At 38.7% G+C, this 12,813-nt stretch overlaps 1 protein-coding gene across 2 annotated transcripts in view; it reads right to left on the reverse strand.

The window, feature by feature from the left end:
- Window positions 1-498: 498 nt before the first annotated feature.
- Window positions 499-12,813, reverse strand: part of EXOC2 (exocyst complex component 2) — a 229,325-nt gene continuing 217,010 nt past the window's right edge. The window contains exons 25-28 of one of the 2 annotated variants that reach the window (XM_036888667.2): window positions 12,241-12,363; window positions 6,288-6,345; window positions 4,067-4,126; window positions 499-2,175 (exon numbers count right to left, since the gene is read on the reverse strand). In XM_036888667.2, the coding sequence (XP_036744562.2) occupies window positions 2,156-2,175; window positions 4,067-4,126; window positions 6,288-6,345; window positions 12,241-12,363 (261 nt within the window). In that variant the 3' untranslated portion in view covers window positions 499-2,155. Of the gene's footprint in view, window positions 2,176-4,066; window positions 4,127-6,283; window positions 6,346-12,240; window positions 12,364-12,813 lie in introns of both variants that reach the window. The other variant, XM_036888666.2, reaches the window with a different exon arrangement.

A 12,813-nucleotide genomic window follows, 5' to 3' on the forward strand; every position in this document is an offset into this window, starting at 1 on the left:
TCTGTGTAGCTTGAGTGGCTCTTGAAATCCCCCTTTCTTCCAAGAAGTCCCCCTTCACTTGTTGGAAGAGTAGTTCTTGAACCACCTCATTTGGATATGGGGTTTTTATAAACGCCTACCCTGCACATTCTCTGAGACATTAAAGCACTTATCTGTGCCTATTTTGCTTAAATTTTATTATCCACTTAAGACATCCCTGAGCCGTGTGACTGGTAGAGGGAGAGCAGAAAGCATATTCGGCTGGCAGTGGTTAGGTCAAAGAGTGCCACACACTATGAGTGTGGCACAGATCCTGCCCTCACCAGCCTTGTACTCTGAAAGTCACTAACCTCATCCGTGACACGGACATGACACCACCTAGCTCATAAGGCTGTCATAAGGCTGTTGGGAGGGCTCAGTGAGATAATTTAGTGCAATGCCTGGCATATGGTAAGCACCCAAAAGCCGAGAATTAGTAGGACATCTGATAAATGCTTTCTGACAATGATTAGACAAATATAAGGTCAATAGGAATTTATTTATTTTGAATATTAAAACCATACATAAAAAGTTATATAGCTAAGGAAAATATTGAAATAAAGACGTACAGGGAAAAAATGTCAACTAAATGTTGTACTGAAGATACATTCTTTATTGGCTGAATGCTCTGTACTAGGTATTTTAAATAACACATTCAGGATTGCAGTTTTGCAATTTAGTTCATAGTCATCTTAGATATAACAGTCAACATGCTTAGGAGAGACAATATTCTGTGTATTTCTTAAAAAGCTTTATCAAGTACACTTCTAAAAGATTAAACTTTTACTTCCAGTTACTCTGGTGCCAGACACCCCCAACAGGAAATGAACAAATGGGACAACATTGATTGCAAACAACAGGTACTGTATGTGGGTACGCTGTATTAACAAAGATATAACTTGTATTAACAAAGATATTAATTCCAGCATTAACGAGGGAGATTCTGCAAGATCCATAGAAAAGTTTGAAAACCCTGACACGTAGACCATAAATAGAGAATTACTCAGTTTTCTGAGTGATGTGAAGTTAGGCGGGGGAAGCCAACTCTGAAAGAGGCCAGTGACCTGAGTGTTCTGGGAAATGAAGTCAGCAGCGAATGTGGGGCGCATGGCACATGGCTTGTGGGCAGCTTCCACCGCCTGCTGCTGGAGGGAAGTCCTCCTCTGCCAGAGACCTCAGGCCAGGCCAGAGCAGCCTTCTGGCAGCTGTGGAGCAAGTACTTCCCTGGGCAGGAGTGGTGGAGAGAAAGGAAGCTACCGAAGAGCAGGAGGGCAGCTGTCGCTGGGTGCGTGTTCCCGAGGAGGCCCTGCAGACCACAGCTGCTCCCACCCACACCCACTGGGGGGCTGAGCTTCATCACAGGTTCTCGAGAACAGGCGACACACTGACGTGAAATGACACATCAAATTAAGAGTGAGGGAGACAAAAAAGCCACTCCAAAAGGGTGCTCGGTGCTTACCAGCACTGTGAACGTAAAACAAGGCGGCAAAATGCAGAGTAGCCCAAGGACATCTGGACCACAAATAATCTGCCCCAAAGATAGCATATTTTTTTATGCAGACTACACATTTTTCTAAAAATCCACTCTAATTGAGAGAGTTAGAGCTATTTGTGTGAAGTAAAGTACAGTTGCACTCTCTCCATATGGCCTGGAAGCTGCCGACATCAGAAGTGCAGTAAAAAAGACACTGAAAGGTGCTTTAGTCCATCCACCCACGCGCATCTCAGAAACACTCCCGTAAAAGCGACTCTACCTGCGGGATCCGCCATGCAACATTTCGCTAAGTATATATATACTTATGTATACACATTTTTAAAGGTGTTTTAAAGTCATACAGGACCTAATGTTTTAAAAATGATGAATCAAATACTGCTTAGACATTTCAAATACGGTCATTTTGGGTGAAATAAAACATATACGAACAACTTTCTAAGTTACCAGTTGTGCGAAGAAAGAGAGAGAGATTGCAAACCTAGTGCTTTATATACAAATACCTGTAGGGCACTTAGAGTGAATAATGCTATTTCTTGTTATCTTTGGACTGCCCCTCTTATAGAAGTGTTTATGTCTTCATCACAGTTGAGGCAGCAGCTTGGAAACAGGTGAGCTGCAAGTGCATGCTGCTCTTGAACTTATTCAGCAGCTCTTCCAGTAACCTGCAGGGAGGAGAGATGTTTCATAACTGGACAGGAGGAGGCTGCCCAGCAACAGGGGCCAACGGCCCAGCTTTGGCTTCTGCTGCTAAAAACGTTATTTTTCTATGGATTCTTACCTCAATAACAGAAATACGGTGATCAAAGCAGCTGGTCAAAAAGAACATATGTACACACTTATGGTGAGTATATAAAAATCTCCTTCCTTCCTGTCCTCTTCCATTAGATTAGATTCCTCCCGAAAACAGATTAATGTATGGGCCTATACTTTTTAAAATACAATTTCTGAAAACTTACACACCTTGCAATGCACCCTTCTTGACATATGGTTCTACGAATGTTCCAACACATCTTAGCAGCTTATAACCAGGGTTTAGAAGAGTCCCAGGGCTCTCCAGGTTCTGCTGTGCTGCCCCTAGGCTCCCTTTCTCCTTACCCCCATCCTCTGGCAACGACTGGTCTATTTTAGGTTCCTCTCAATTGCATGTTCATCTTTAACAAGTCTTTGAGAGTGGAGCACTAGAGTGTGAACTAAGCACCAGAAGAATCAGAGTTAGTTCTAACTCCACTGGGAAAATCATTCTCCTACTTGATAATTCAATTTGATTCTTTAACCAGTCTGATACATCCATATAATTTTAGGGCCAGAGGGTTCTTAGAATTCATCTGCCTCAGATGAATGAAGCAACCAAGAAGTAAGCGTATTGGTATTGGGGTCATGGCTAAAAATGCTCAATGTCAGCACACTGTCTCAGCAGATCTAAAATATAATCCCTATTTGGGATTATATTAGGGTGTCTGTTATTCTTGACTCCCAAAAAAGGCACAAGTCTTTTGAGCCATGTCCCACATATTAAAAATAATAGTGATTGTTTAAATATTTTATCAAATTTATTTTAAAGAAATGATAGGGTTTGGAACCAATTCAGAAAGAGGCTGAAAGTCAGTGAGAGAGAAGAAGGAAGTAGGAAAATAGAAGACAGGTTTTAAGTGTGGGCACTACTTGCAGAGCCAGCCACCAGCCCGTTTAGGAAAATACAAGCCAAAGGGCTGTCTGCCACCCATTCTTCCAAGCCCAGTCCAGGCCTGCAGGTGATGCTGACTTCCCATTGGCCTAGCCCCTTAAACTCTCTCTGCCCTCTGGGTTTCCCCAGCATTCATGTAGGCTACATCACAGAGCCCACACAAATTCACATGTGAGAGCATCATAAATATTTGTCTATGGACTGATCAGCCAAATGCAAAGGTCCAGGGACCTCAGTTACAGGTGGAAAAGGAGTAAAGATCTACCATGTTTCCAGTACTTCAGTTGGGGGCAGGATGGACAGTTATGAAATTTGTTTGGCCTAGATTTTGTCTCAGGTCAGAATTTCCTGTTACATAAGTGGCAAATTTTAAAACTGAGGCTGAGACCATTAATATAGTATTAGTGAAACACATACAGCTTCATTATGTTATATGTAGAAGTCTGCTCTTTCTTAACACCTTATATTATATAGAGCACACACGTACATTCCTAAGCTACTCAGAAGAAAATAACCCAGCTCTGCCTTTTACTATGCTGTTCTCTTTTACATTTAAGAAGTGTTACTGCCTTAAAAATTTAAGAAAATGACATAGTTTATGGAGGAAGTCAAAATAAACTTTCTCATGATGTTTCCAATACTAATCACTTAAAAGAAAAACTAATTTCTAAATTGTCATAAATTCAGAAGAAAGTCTTACCTTATTCTGTCATTTGGGAAACATGAAAGGTACAATTAACATTATTTGTACCATTAAGGGCTGTAAGTACTACTCTTCCTCAAGACCAAATCATTATTTAGGAAGGGTACTTTAAGTACTAAAACCTTGCATATCTAACTGGCTCTTGAGAATATTGTACAAAACTTACTTCTTATCTGCTCCACTCGAAAGCTGAGGCAGGGCTTCCAAAGCCTGTTTAAAGCTAGACCTGGAACACAAGCAGCGACATGAAGTTGAGACATTTCACACTTCTAAGGGGAATTAAGAGCATCATTAAATATTCTGAATCATATCTTAAATATAAAGAAATCAATATAAGCCAGTGGAGCATGTGGAAATATGAGAAAAAGTAAAAGTGAAAAACAATAGAAAAAGCAAAAGTAAAAGTGAAGGTACAGTTACCAGAGACGGAGGCTTTGTAGGAGTAGGGTCAGAAAAACTCAACTAGAGAATGAAACATAACTTAGAAAGATAAAGGAGAAACTGATATTTGCAAAAGGAAGCTACTCATTACAGATGGGAACTTAAGGTAGACATGTTTAATTAACCAAGTCTTTCTTTTCAAAACAAAACTGAACTGCAGATAAAGCAACTAATAAGTAAGGAAGGAAACTTGAGTAGAAATAGGAGTCACCTTGAGCACGACTGCTCAGATGGGGACACACAGTACAGGCAGACACAGGGCCTGGTCCAGCCAATATCTTATACTAACTGAACATGGTCTTTACAGAGTTTAGCCATTATTATATTTAAAGAATGTAGGATCATGGAGTTATGTATATATAAATTCAACATCATTTCATTTCATGAAAAATGGAAAAGGAGTGAATTTAAAAACCACCAAGTTGGTTTAACTTCTTATAGTAGAAAGTTCCAGAAAAATTACTGAAACAAATAAAAAGCATTTTAGAAGAGATTATTTGGTAATAACATGTACTGTTCACTAAGGAATAATTCTCAACTTTTATAACTGGTTGACTAAAGTGAAGAAATATAAATGTACTTATTTGACTTTGAAGTGGTATTTCATTTTGTACTTATAAAAACATCCTCATCAACGTACGACATATACTTTTGCGAAGTGTTTCTCAAACTAGTGGCAGGTATCAGAGAGAGACTGCAAAGTCCCAGTGTGGCTAGAGATGATGGCACCGGGCATTCACATGCTCCTGCAGGGCAGAGTGTGGGTGCAGGAACAGGCCGTATGCCCTTTCCAATATGAAACGGACCCTCCTCTTTCCTGATGTGGAGAGGAATCTCTGCCATTATCTCCACCACCATCCTGTTGCTTGTAAACCTCTTCTCAATCAGTCAAAAGAAATGTAATGCCATTATTTGTTTTTACACCATGACGATGATGAGGATGATGATACCACCAATTATATGTAATGCAACAACAGTTTAGAAGGTACCTTGACATATTTTCTCATTTAATTCTCCTTCCTTTTATAGATGAGGAACGTAGGCTAAGAAAGTTTAAATGAGTGGGAATAAATGCACAGGTGTTGACCCAAAGCATGCACACACATCAAATACAGACTGGGTGCTTTCTACCTTCTATTATGTAGTAGTACTTTGTGCAGAAAAATGATGGTGGGAAAAGGGAGCTGTATGGAAATGGCTTCTGGTCAGCCAGCATGAATAAGGAACAAGAAGCTAATTTCATTTGTTAAGAAAAATTTAACAAGTCTTCTCAGCTGTAATGATGACAGTAGAATGACGGCATCAGCCATGTTATCACAAGTATCCTTAAACACTCTGCATTACTACTTGGCTTCTCTGGCCCATTAATAATAAAATACAGTATTTCCTAGGTAACACTGCTGATGGAGTAAACAACTTTGTACAGGCAAGTAGTCAGGGCTCTTTCATTTCACCTACTGATATTTCAATCATAGAAAATCCTGACTTTCATTCAAAACAGCTAAAAATTATCACCGAATTTCCGCTACAAAATTTTGCAGAGAAACCACAGGGTTTCTCTTATGCTGATATTTACAAACGCTTAAACCGTCCTTCAGACTCTGCTATGCATAGATTAAGTCTCAATTCTTATTTTCTCCTAGTGAAAACAAATACGTGATGCTCTTCTACATCACTTGTGAGACCAAGACTTATCTCAGTGAATGAAAAACACAAAATCATATTAAGCCTTTTTGCCTTTCTATTATGCTACAAAGAACTAGACTTAGGAGTCCTTGGCATATTGTAGGTTTATGCCTTGTAACTAAAAAACTAATCAGTCAAATATGAACTTGGTCGCATCACAATTAAGAGTGCTCTGCCTGGCTGCCTCAAGGACTCTGTGCCCTGTCGTATACTTCACTTCCATGGAGCACTCAGAGCAGGGACGGCAGCATCTCACTTGCTTTCTGGTGTCAGGTGCACGGCCACAGTATCCCTCAAAGCACAGATTTCAAGCCTTGCCTAAAGAGAAGAAAAGGACAGTGTGATAAACAGGCACTGCGTTGACGATCAAAAAGGAGCACATGGTGGGGAACAGTCCCCAGCCATCTTACTGAAGGGGACAGTTCCCTCCACCACCATGGTACAGTTAGCTAGAACAGAATTTCTAAAACAGTTCAAAGGGATTAGCTATGGCAATGTTTCCTTTTACTGAGAGTTAACTTACAGTCTAGGTATGACTGTGAAGGCAGGGAGCCAGACATCTTGTTATTAAAGATACAAACTTTGCCAGGATTTCTCAGCAATCTGCATTTACTATATATCCAGTCATTTTTATTTTAGTTTGTGGGAGGAATGAAAGTCTGAAACACTGTCCCTGAATTATTCCCCTCCCCACACATATTGAAGGAAGTGGGCTGGCTTACTTCCTTACTCCTGTGCCCTTCCAGGTACACTGACTCTAATCTCAAAAGCTAAGCTAAAGTGTGATAGATTCAAAGCAATGTCTATTAAAATCACAACTGGATTATTATTATTTTTTTTACAAAAATTTTCAAGTAGATTCCTAGCAGACAAAACAATCTTGAAAAAGAATAACGGTTGGAAAAACTCACACTTTCTGATAGCAAAAATTACTACAAAACTACAATAATCAAGACAGTGTGGCACTGGTACATGAAAAGAAACAGATCAATAGAAGAGGATTGGGTGTCTGGAAATAAACCCACATACTTAACAGCAAGGGTGCTGAGACCATTCAATGTGGACAGAACAGACTCTTCAGCAAATGGTGCTGGGACAACTGAATAGCCACATGCAGAAGACTGAAGTTGGATCTCTTCCTTAACATGCAAATTAACTCAAAATGGATCATAGACCTAAATGTCAGTGGAAAAACTATAAAACGCTTAGAAGAAAACAGGAGTAAACCTTTGTGATGTCAGGCTAGACAAGCCTTCTTAGAAATGACATCAAAAGTCAAGCAACAAAAGAAAAAATTGATAAATTGGACTTCATCAAAATGGAATACTTCGTGCTGTTTAAAATACCACCAAGAAAATGAAATGAAAACCCACAGAATGAGATTACCACCTCACACACAATAGGATGGCCATGTCAGTAAGACAGATAGTAACAGGTACTGGCGAAAGAAATGCGGAGAAATTGGGATCTTCATACACTGCTGGTAGGAAAGTAAAATGGTACAACCACTTTGAAAACAGTATGGCAGGTCATCAAAAGAATAAACAGAGTAACCATATGACTTAGCAATTAAGCTCCTAGGTCTATGCCCAAGAGAAATGAAAAACTTCCACAAAACACCTGTATACAAATGTTCACAGAAGCATTCTTCAGATTACCTAAAAAGTGGAAGCAACACCAATGTCCATCACATGATGATTGGATTAAGAAAATGTGGCATATTTATACAATGGAATATTAGTCAGCCATGAAAAGGAATGAAGTGCTGGTAAATGCTACCACATGGATAGACCTTGCAAACATGCTAAATGAAAGAAGCCAGTCACAAAAAGTCATATTTGAAGCCATTTACATGAAATTTCCAGAATAGGAAAATTATAGGGATAGCAGATCATATGGAGAGAAAGCAGACTGGAGCTTGTCTGTGGCTGAGAGAGGGGTCGGAAGGAAAATGGAGAGTGATTGCTTATAGGTGAGGTTTGTTTTCCTTGGATGCAATGTTCTAAAATTGATTATTGTGGTAAGGATTGCACAACTCTGTAAACATAATAAAAAACATTTCACTGAATTGCATATTCTTCATCTTGTAGATACAATGTATGGTATATGAATTACATCTATACAACTTATAAGAAAAAAAGCTAACCTAAATCTTACACTTCTTTTCAAGCTTTAAGAAGTGTGACCTTACATTCAGATCAGCTGTCCTTGGAGCTCTAGCAGAGCCCCTGATGAGGAAGCCCACATGATATGTCCTCTGCCTTTGAGTGTTGTGTGATGCTTGACATGGTTTAAAAGAAACAGCCTCTATTCTCCAGGACTACATGAAACACAAGACAGTAAAGAAAGACATGGCTAGTTCTTTAAATTAAGAGTTAGTCAGAAACTCTGTAACTAATCAAGATAAAAACTAATTTATATAAGACAGTATATTGAGAACCTTTCTCAGTTTGGAAAACACTTGTCTGTTTTTGTTTCTCAGTGCTTTAGAAGCCTGAAAAATAGTTTGTAACTAGAAAGCATATGTATGGAAGTTTGTCTCTGTTATTTATATTCTAGTATATGTAGAAACAGATCTACAAGGAAATACCAAAAATAAGGTAGAACTTTTAGCTGAGTATTTTAGAAGGATTGAATAACTGTAAAACTAATCTTCATGTAGAAATTTTATTCAAAGTGATAAGGTGCTTTAATTAACCTATGAATTATGCCAGTTGTAAAAGCTGTGCTTATTTATATAACACACCCAGAACTGTATGCCAGAAAATGTCACATTAAAAGATCAGCTAAAACCATCAACCTGTCATCCTACTCTTCTCTGAACTGGCACACAGGAAGATTGATACACTCGCCCCTAAATTAATGACAACTAAAGATTAGCCTGCAGTCCTTCTTAGATTATCTGCTTAAAAGAAGGAAGTCTCCCACAGCCATTCTCAGTGCAGAAAGGTGAAGTGGAGGCTCAGACTCACTTGAACTTTTTCAGTGAAGAAATGACTGCCTGTTTCCTCGAAGGCATCAGAATAATAAAGGCTGGGATAGGCACAGTGGCCAGCCATCTCCTCGACAGATGTATATCAAAAATTCTTTTCCTAACCTTTCCCTGACAGCTTTGAGGAGTTTTGCCATCATGTAAATGGGTCACAGAGGTAATTTGTGGGGAAGGAAGATTTTCGTTACAACTCCAAGACTCCCTAGACCCACTGTAGCTGCTGCAACTTCCTTGTAGTGAAGCTTCAGTATTACACCATTTATGCTACTGATCTCCTGCAATGGAACAATTATAATAATAATGACTTTTCAACTTTAACCATATCAAAGGTCTGATAAGCCATATTTTTAGAGAAAATTAGTGACAACTGGAAGCCTAGCAGAAGATTCTGTAACAGGTTTTATATCCAACTTGACAAAATAATAAGTGCTCTTCATTCCTTTTGCTCCCAATATTTTTTATGAGAAATCTCAAATGCAGAGAGACTTGGAAAGAATTTCTCAGTGGACACCTGTGTACCCGTAGACTCTACCATTTACTAGCATTATCACACACTGTCCACCCAACAATCCACTGTATTGTTTTGATATACAGGTACCCTTAGCTTTTCAAAAGTTGGCGTTATGCCACTTTCTTTTATAGAAGACCTACATTAGTAACTATTTTTGCTTTATGAGAAGAGGTGAAAAGTGAAAATAGTGTTTAGCTTTTGTTTTGCAGCGAGCCATTATAGAGCGAGCCTGTACCCCAAGCAGTGAGAATAGTTCCGCCAAGCTCTTTCCCTGCGAACCATGCTCCGCACCTCAGTATCAAGCTGCCATAGCTTTGAATTGTGTTTATGAGCATCTGTGCTTTTTATCTCAATTTATTTTGTGCATCCATTAGCAAGATGTGTCCTAAGGTATCAGAAAAGCCTAAGAGGTTACTTTTTGGATCTGAGAACGCTTACTTTTTCCCCCACATATATTAATGATAACTGTTTTGCTTTGCAGGATACTAAAGGCTTTCATAGGAACAGTCTACTTTCAGATGGGGGGGAACCTGTACTTTACTATGCATCTATCATCCAGAGAGGTCTATTTTGATTCCTTTTTTATTTTTTTGAGCTAAAATTTACATACTACACAATGAATAAATCTTAAAATGTAACACTTGGTGAGTTTGGACTGATGCATACAACTACGTAGTGGAAAGCCACATCAGGTACAGAGCCACCATCTCCTGATGCTCCCTCAGGTCCCTCCCCAGTTAATCACAACCACCCAGAGGAAAGCACTGTCCTGAGGTTTTTTTTCTACCATACATTCGTTTTATCCGCTGTAGAACTTCACGTAAATGACCCATGAAGTATATGTGTGCTTCCATGGAGGGCTTCCTGTACTCAGCTGAGGGCTCCCGAGATCATCAGGTGGAGCAGCAATTCATCCTCTTCAGTGCTGAGCAGTTATTTGCTTACATGAACCTACTGCAGTTTGTTTGTTTACTCTATTGATGGACACCTGGGCTATTTCCAGTTTTTGGCTATTATGTTTTCAGTTCTCTTGGTTAAACTTGAAATTGGAATGTCTGGATCATGTGTATGTTTAGTTTTAAAAGAAACAAGCAAGAGCTTTCCCAAAGTAGTTGTAGTATTTTACACTCCCAACAACTCATGAGAACCCTAGTTTCTCCATAGTCTTGCCAAGATTTGGTACCTGCAGTGTTTAATTTTCTCCATCCTGGTGGATCTGTAATGGCATATTCCTGTGGTGTCAATTTTCATTTCCCTGATAACTAATGATGTTGACAATCCTTTCACGTGCTGATTAGCTGTTCTGACTCTTTTGGAAGTCAAACTACATGTATGCTAGACCTTTAGACACTGTCCCAGGGATCCCTGGAATTCTGTTTATTTTTTTTCCTAATGATTCCTTTCTCTGTACTTCATACGGACAATTTCTATTGGATTCTCTTTTTGTTGAGAATGGGTCATGTTTCTCTGTTCTGTTTTCTTTGTGCATTTCAAGTAAATTTGGATTACCTACTGTACACTGTGAATGTTATGCTGCGGAGACTCTAGATTCCGTAATAAGCCCCTGAAGAGGGTTGATTTTTGTTGATTGTTTTAACAAGCAATTAACTTATTTGGATTCATATGAAAACTCTTGGCTCTGGGACAGCATTTTAAGTCTTACTTCAGTTCTTCTAGCCTTAACTGGGCTGGTTGGAGTGACGTTGGACCATGCTATGTGCTTCAGGGGCTAACTAGAGATTTAGGCAGTATGTACACATAATTTGTGGCTCCTATTCTCTGTTATCTGTGATACTTCCCTCACTTTCCTATAATTTTAGTTGCCTTGAAGCCTATGCTTTAAGCTAGAAAGACAGCAGGTTTTGTGGAGTTTTAGGCATCCCTGAGCCTGCCTTTGGCTAAAATCCATAAAAGTTCAGGAATTTCCCAAGTGTCATTCTTCCAGAATCACCCACTAATGGTCCTCTCTAGTATCTCTTCAGGTTTTTGTTTATACATTTTTTATACTCACATATATTACTCAAGATTACAATTATTTGAAGAGGATTGGCCTAACAGAAGCTTCCTCAACCATTATTGGCAGCAAAACTGACAGTAGGTTTTCAACAAACACTCACAGGGCTCTAGATCACTGCGGGCTGACAGGGAACAGGCTACTCTCCTATATGCCCGCACACCTCACTGCTGCCAATTTGGTTATCTGCATATCAAAATCATCTGGTTTATAGAAGTTATATTTGTTATTGTAATTATGTAATTTAAGAAACTGCAATATTGGATATTAAAGGATTAAACCAATGGATTGTGAGTGCAAAGAGACAGTTGACATTTCTATGCAAACTGCATGGAATGCTTTAGAAAGAGATTAAAAGTAAATTGCTAAAAGTTTCCTGTGAAATTGAATGTAGTGAAGAAAACTGTAAAATGTATGAAAAAAAAATCACATAACTTTAGAAGGAATCTGCATTTAGATAATCTCACAAGAGTCATTTCACAAGGTCTTGCCCTACTTGAGAAATAGAAACTCCGGAACTTGTAAACAATGCATCACGAGTACGGCTTATGCAAGGGAGATGATGTAGATCCAGTAGAAAGCAAACAAACAACAAAAACCAACCTGTCTTTATATCATAAGATCGATTACTAAAAGTACATTCATATGTTTTACATGAAAATAAAAGTTCAACAAGGAAATGAATGATTTGGGTACCTGTAAAGCTCCATGTTTGCTGAAGGACGAAACACACTGCATCAGTCTGCTGAGCTCTTCAGAAACTGCCTCCACCACCTTGGACAGGACCCGAGGCACCAGTTCTTTGGAAACAGTGAACACCTGATGGAAGGTTTAAAATGAGAAGAAATTATGTATTATGGCGATTTTTCCTGACTTGAATTTGTTAAAAACAGAGAAATGCACAACGAAATAACTCACAGGTCTTCTGGGTCATTTTTTAAAGGATCAGAGTTATGAATGGAAGGAAGATATAGACTTATACTTAACTTGTATTATTCATGACAAAAAACAATCCTCCTAAAAATATATTGGCGAATATAATTTTGGAAGGTATTGTTCATGTTGACAAACTAAAAGCAGTTTTAAGGATTCCTTTTTTCTCTTACCCTTTTAACAGGAAGAAATATGATTTCTAAAGAGGAAATTATAGAAATAAAGATACAGTGGGTCAGTATTTTACCACAATTTAAAAAAATAACTGGGTAAGATGCTCCACACATCAAAACAAACACCATTGCATACTTACACATCATTCTGCATTGGACAACA

Source organism: Manis pentadactyla, chromosome 16 (assembly GCF_030020395.1).
Source record: "Manis pentadactyla isolate mManPen7 chromosome 16, mManPen7.hap1, whole genome shotgun sequence".
In the NCBI taxonomy this organism is placed as follows: Eukaryota; Metazoa; Chordata; class Mammalia; order Pholidota; family Manidae; genus Manis; species Manis pentadactyla.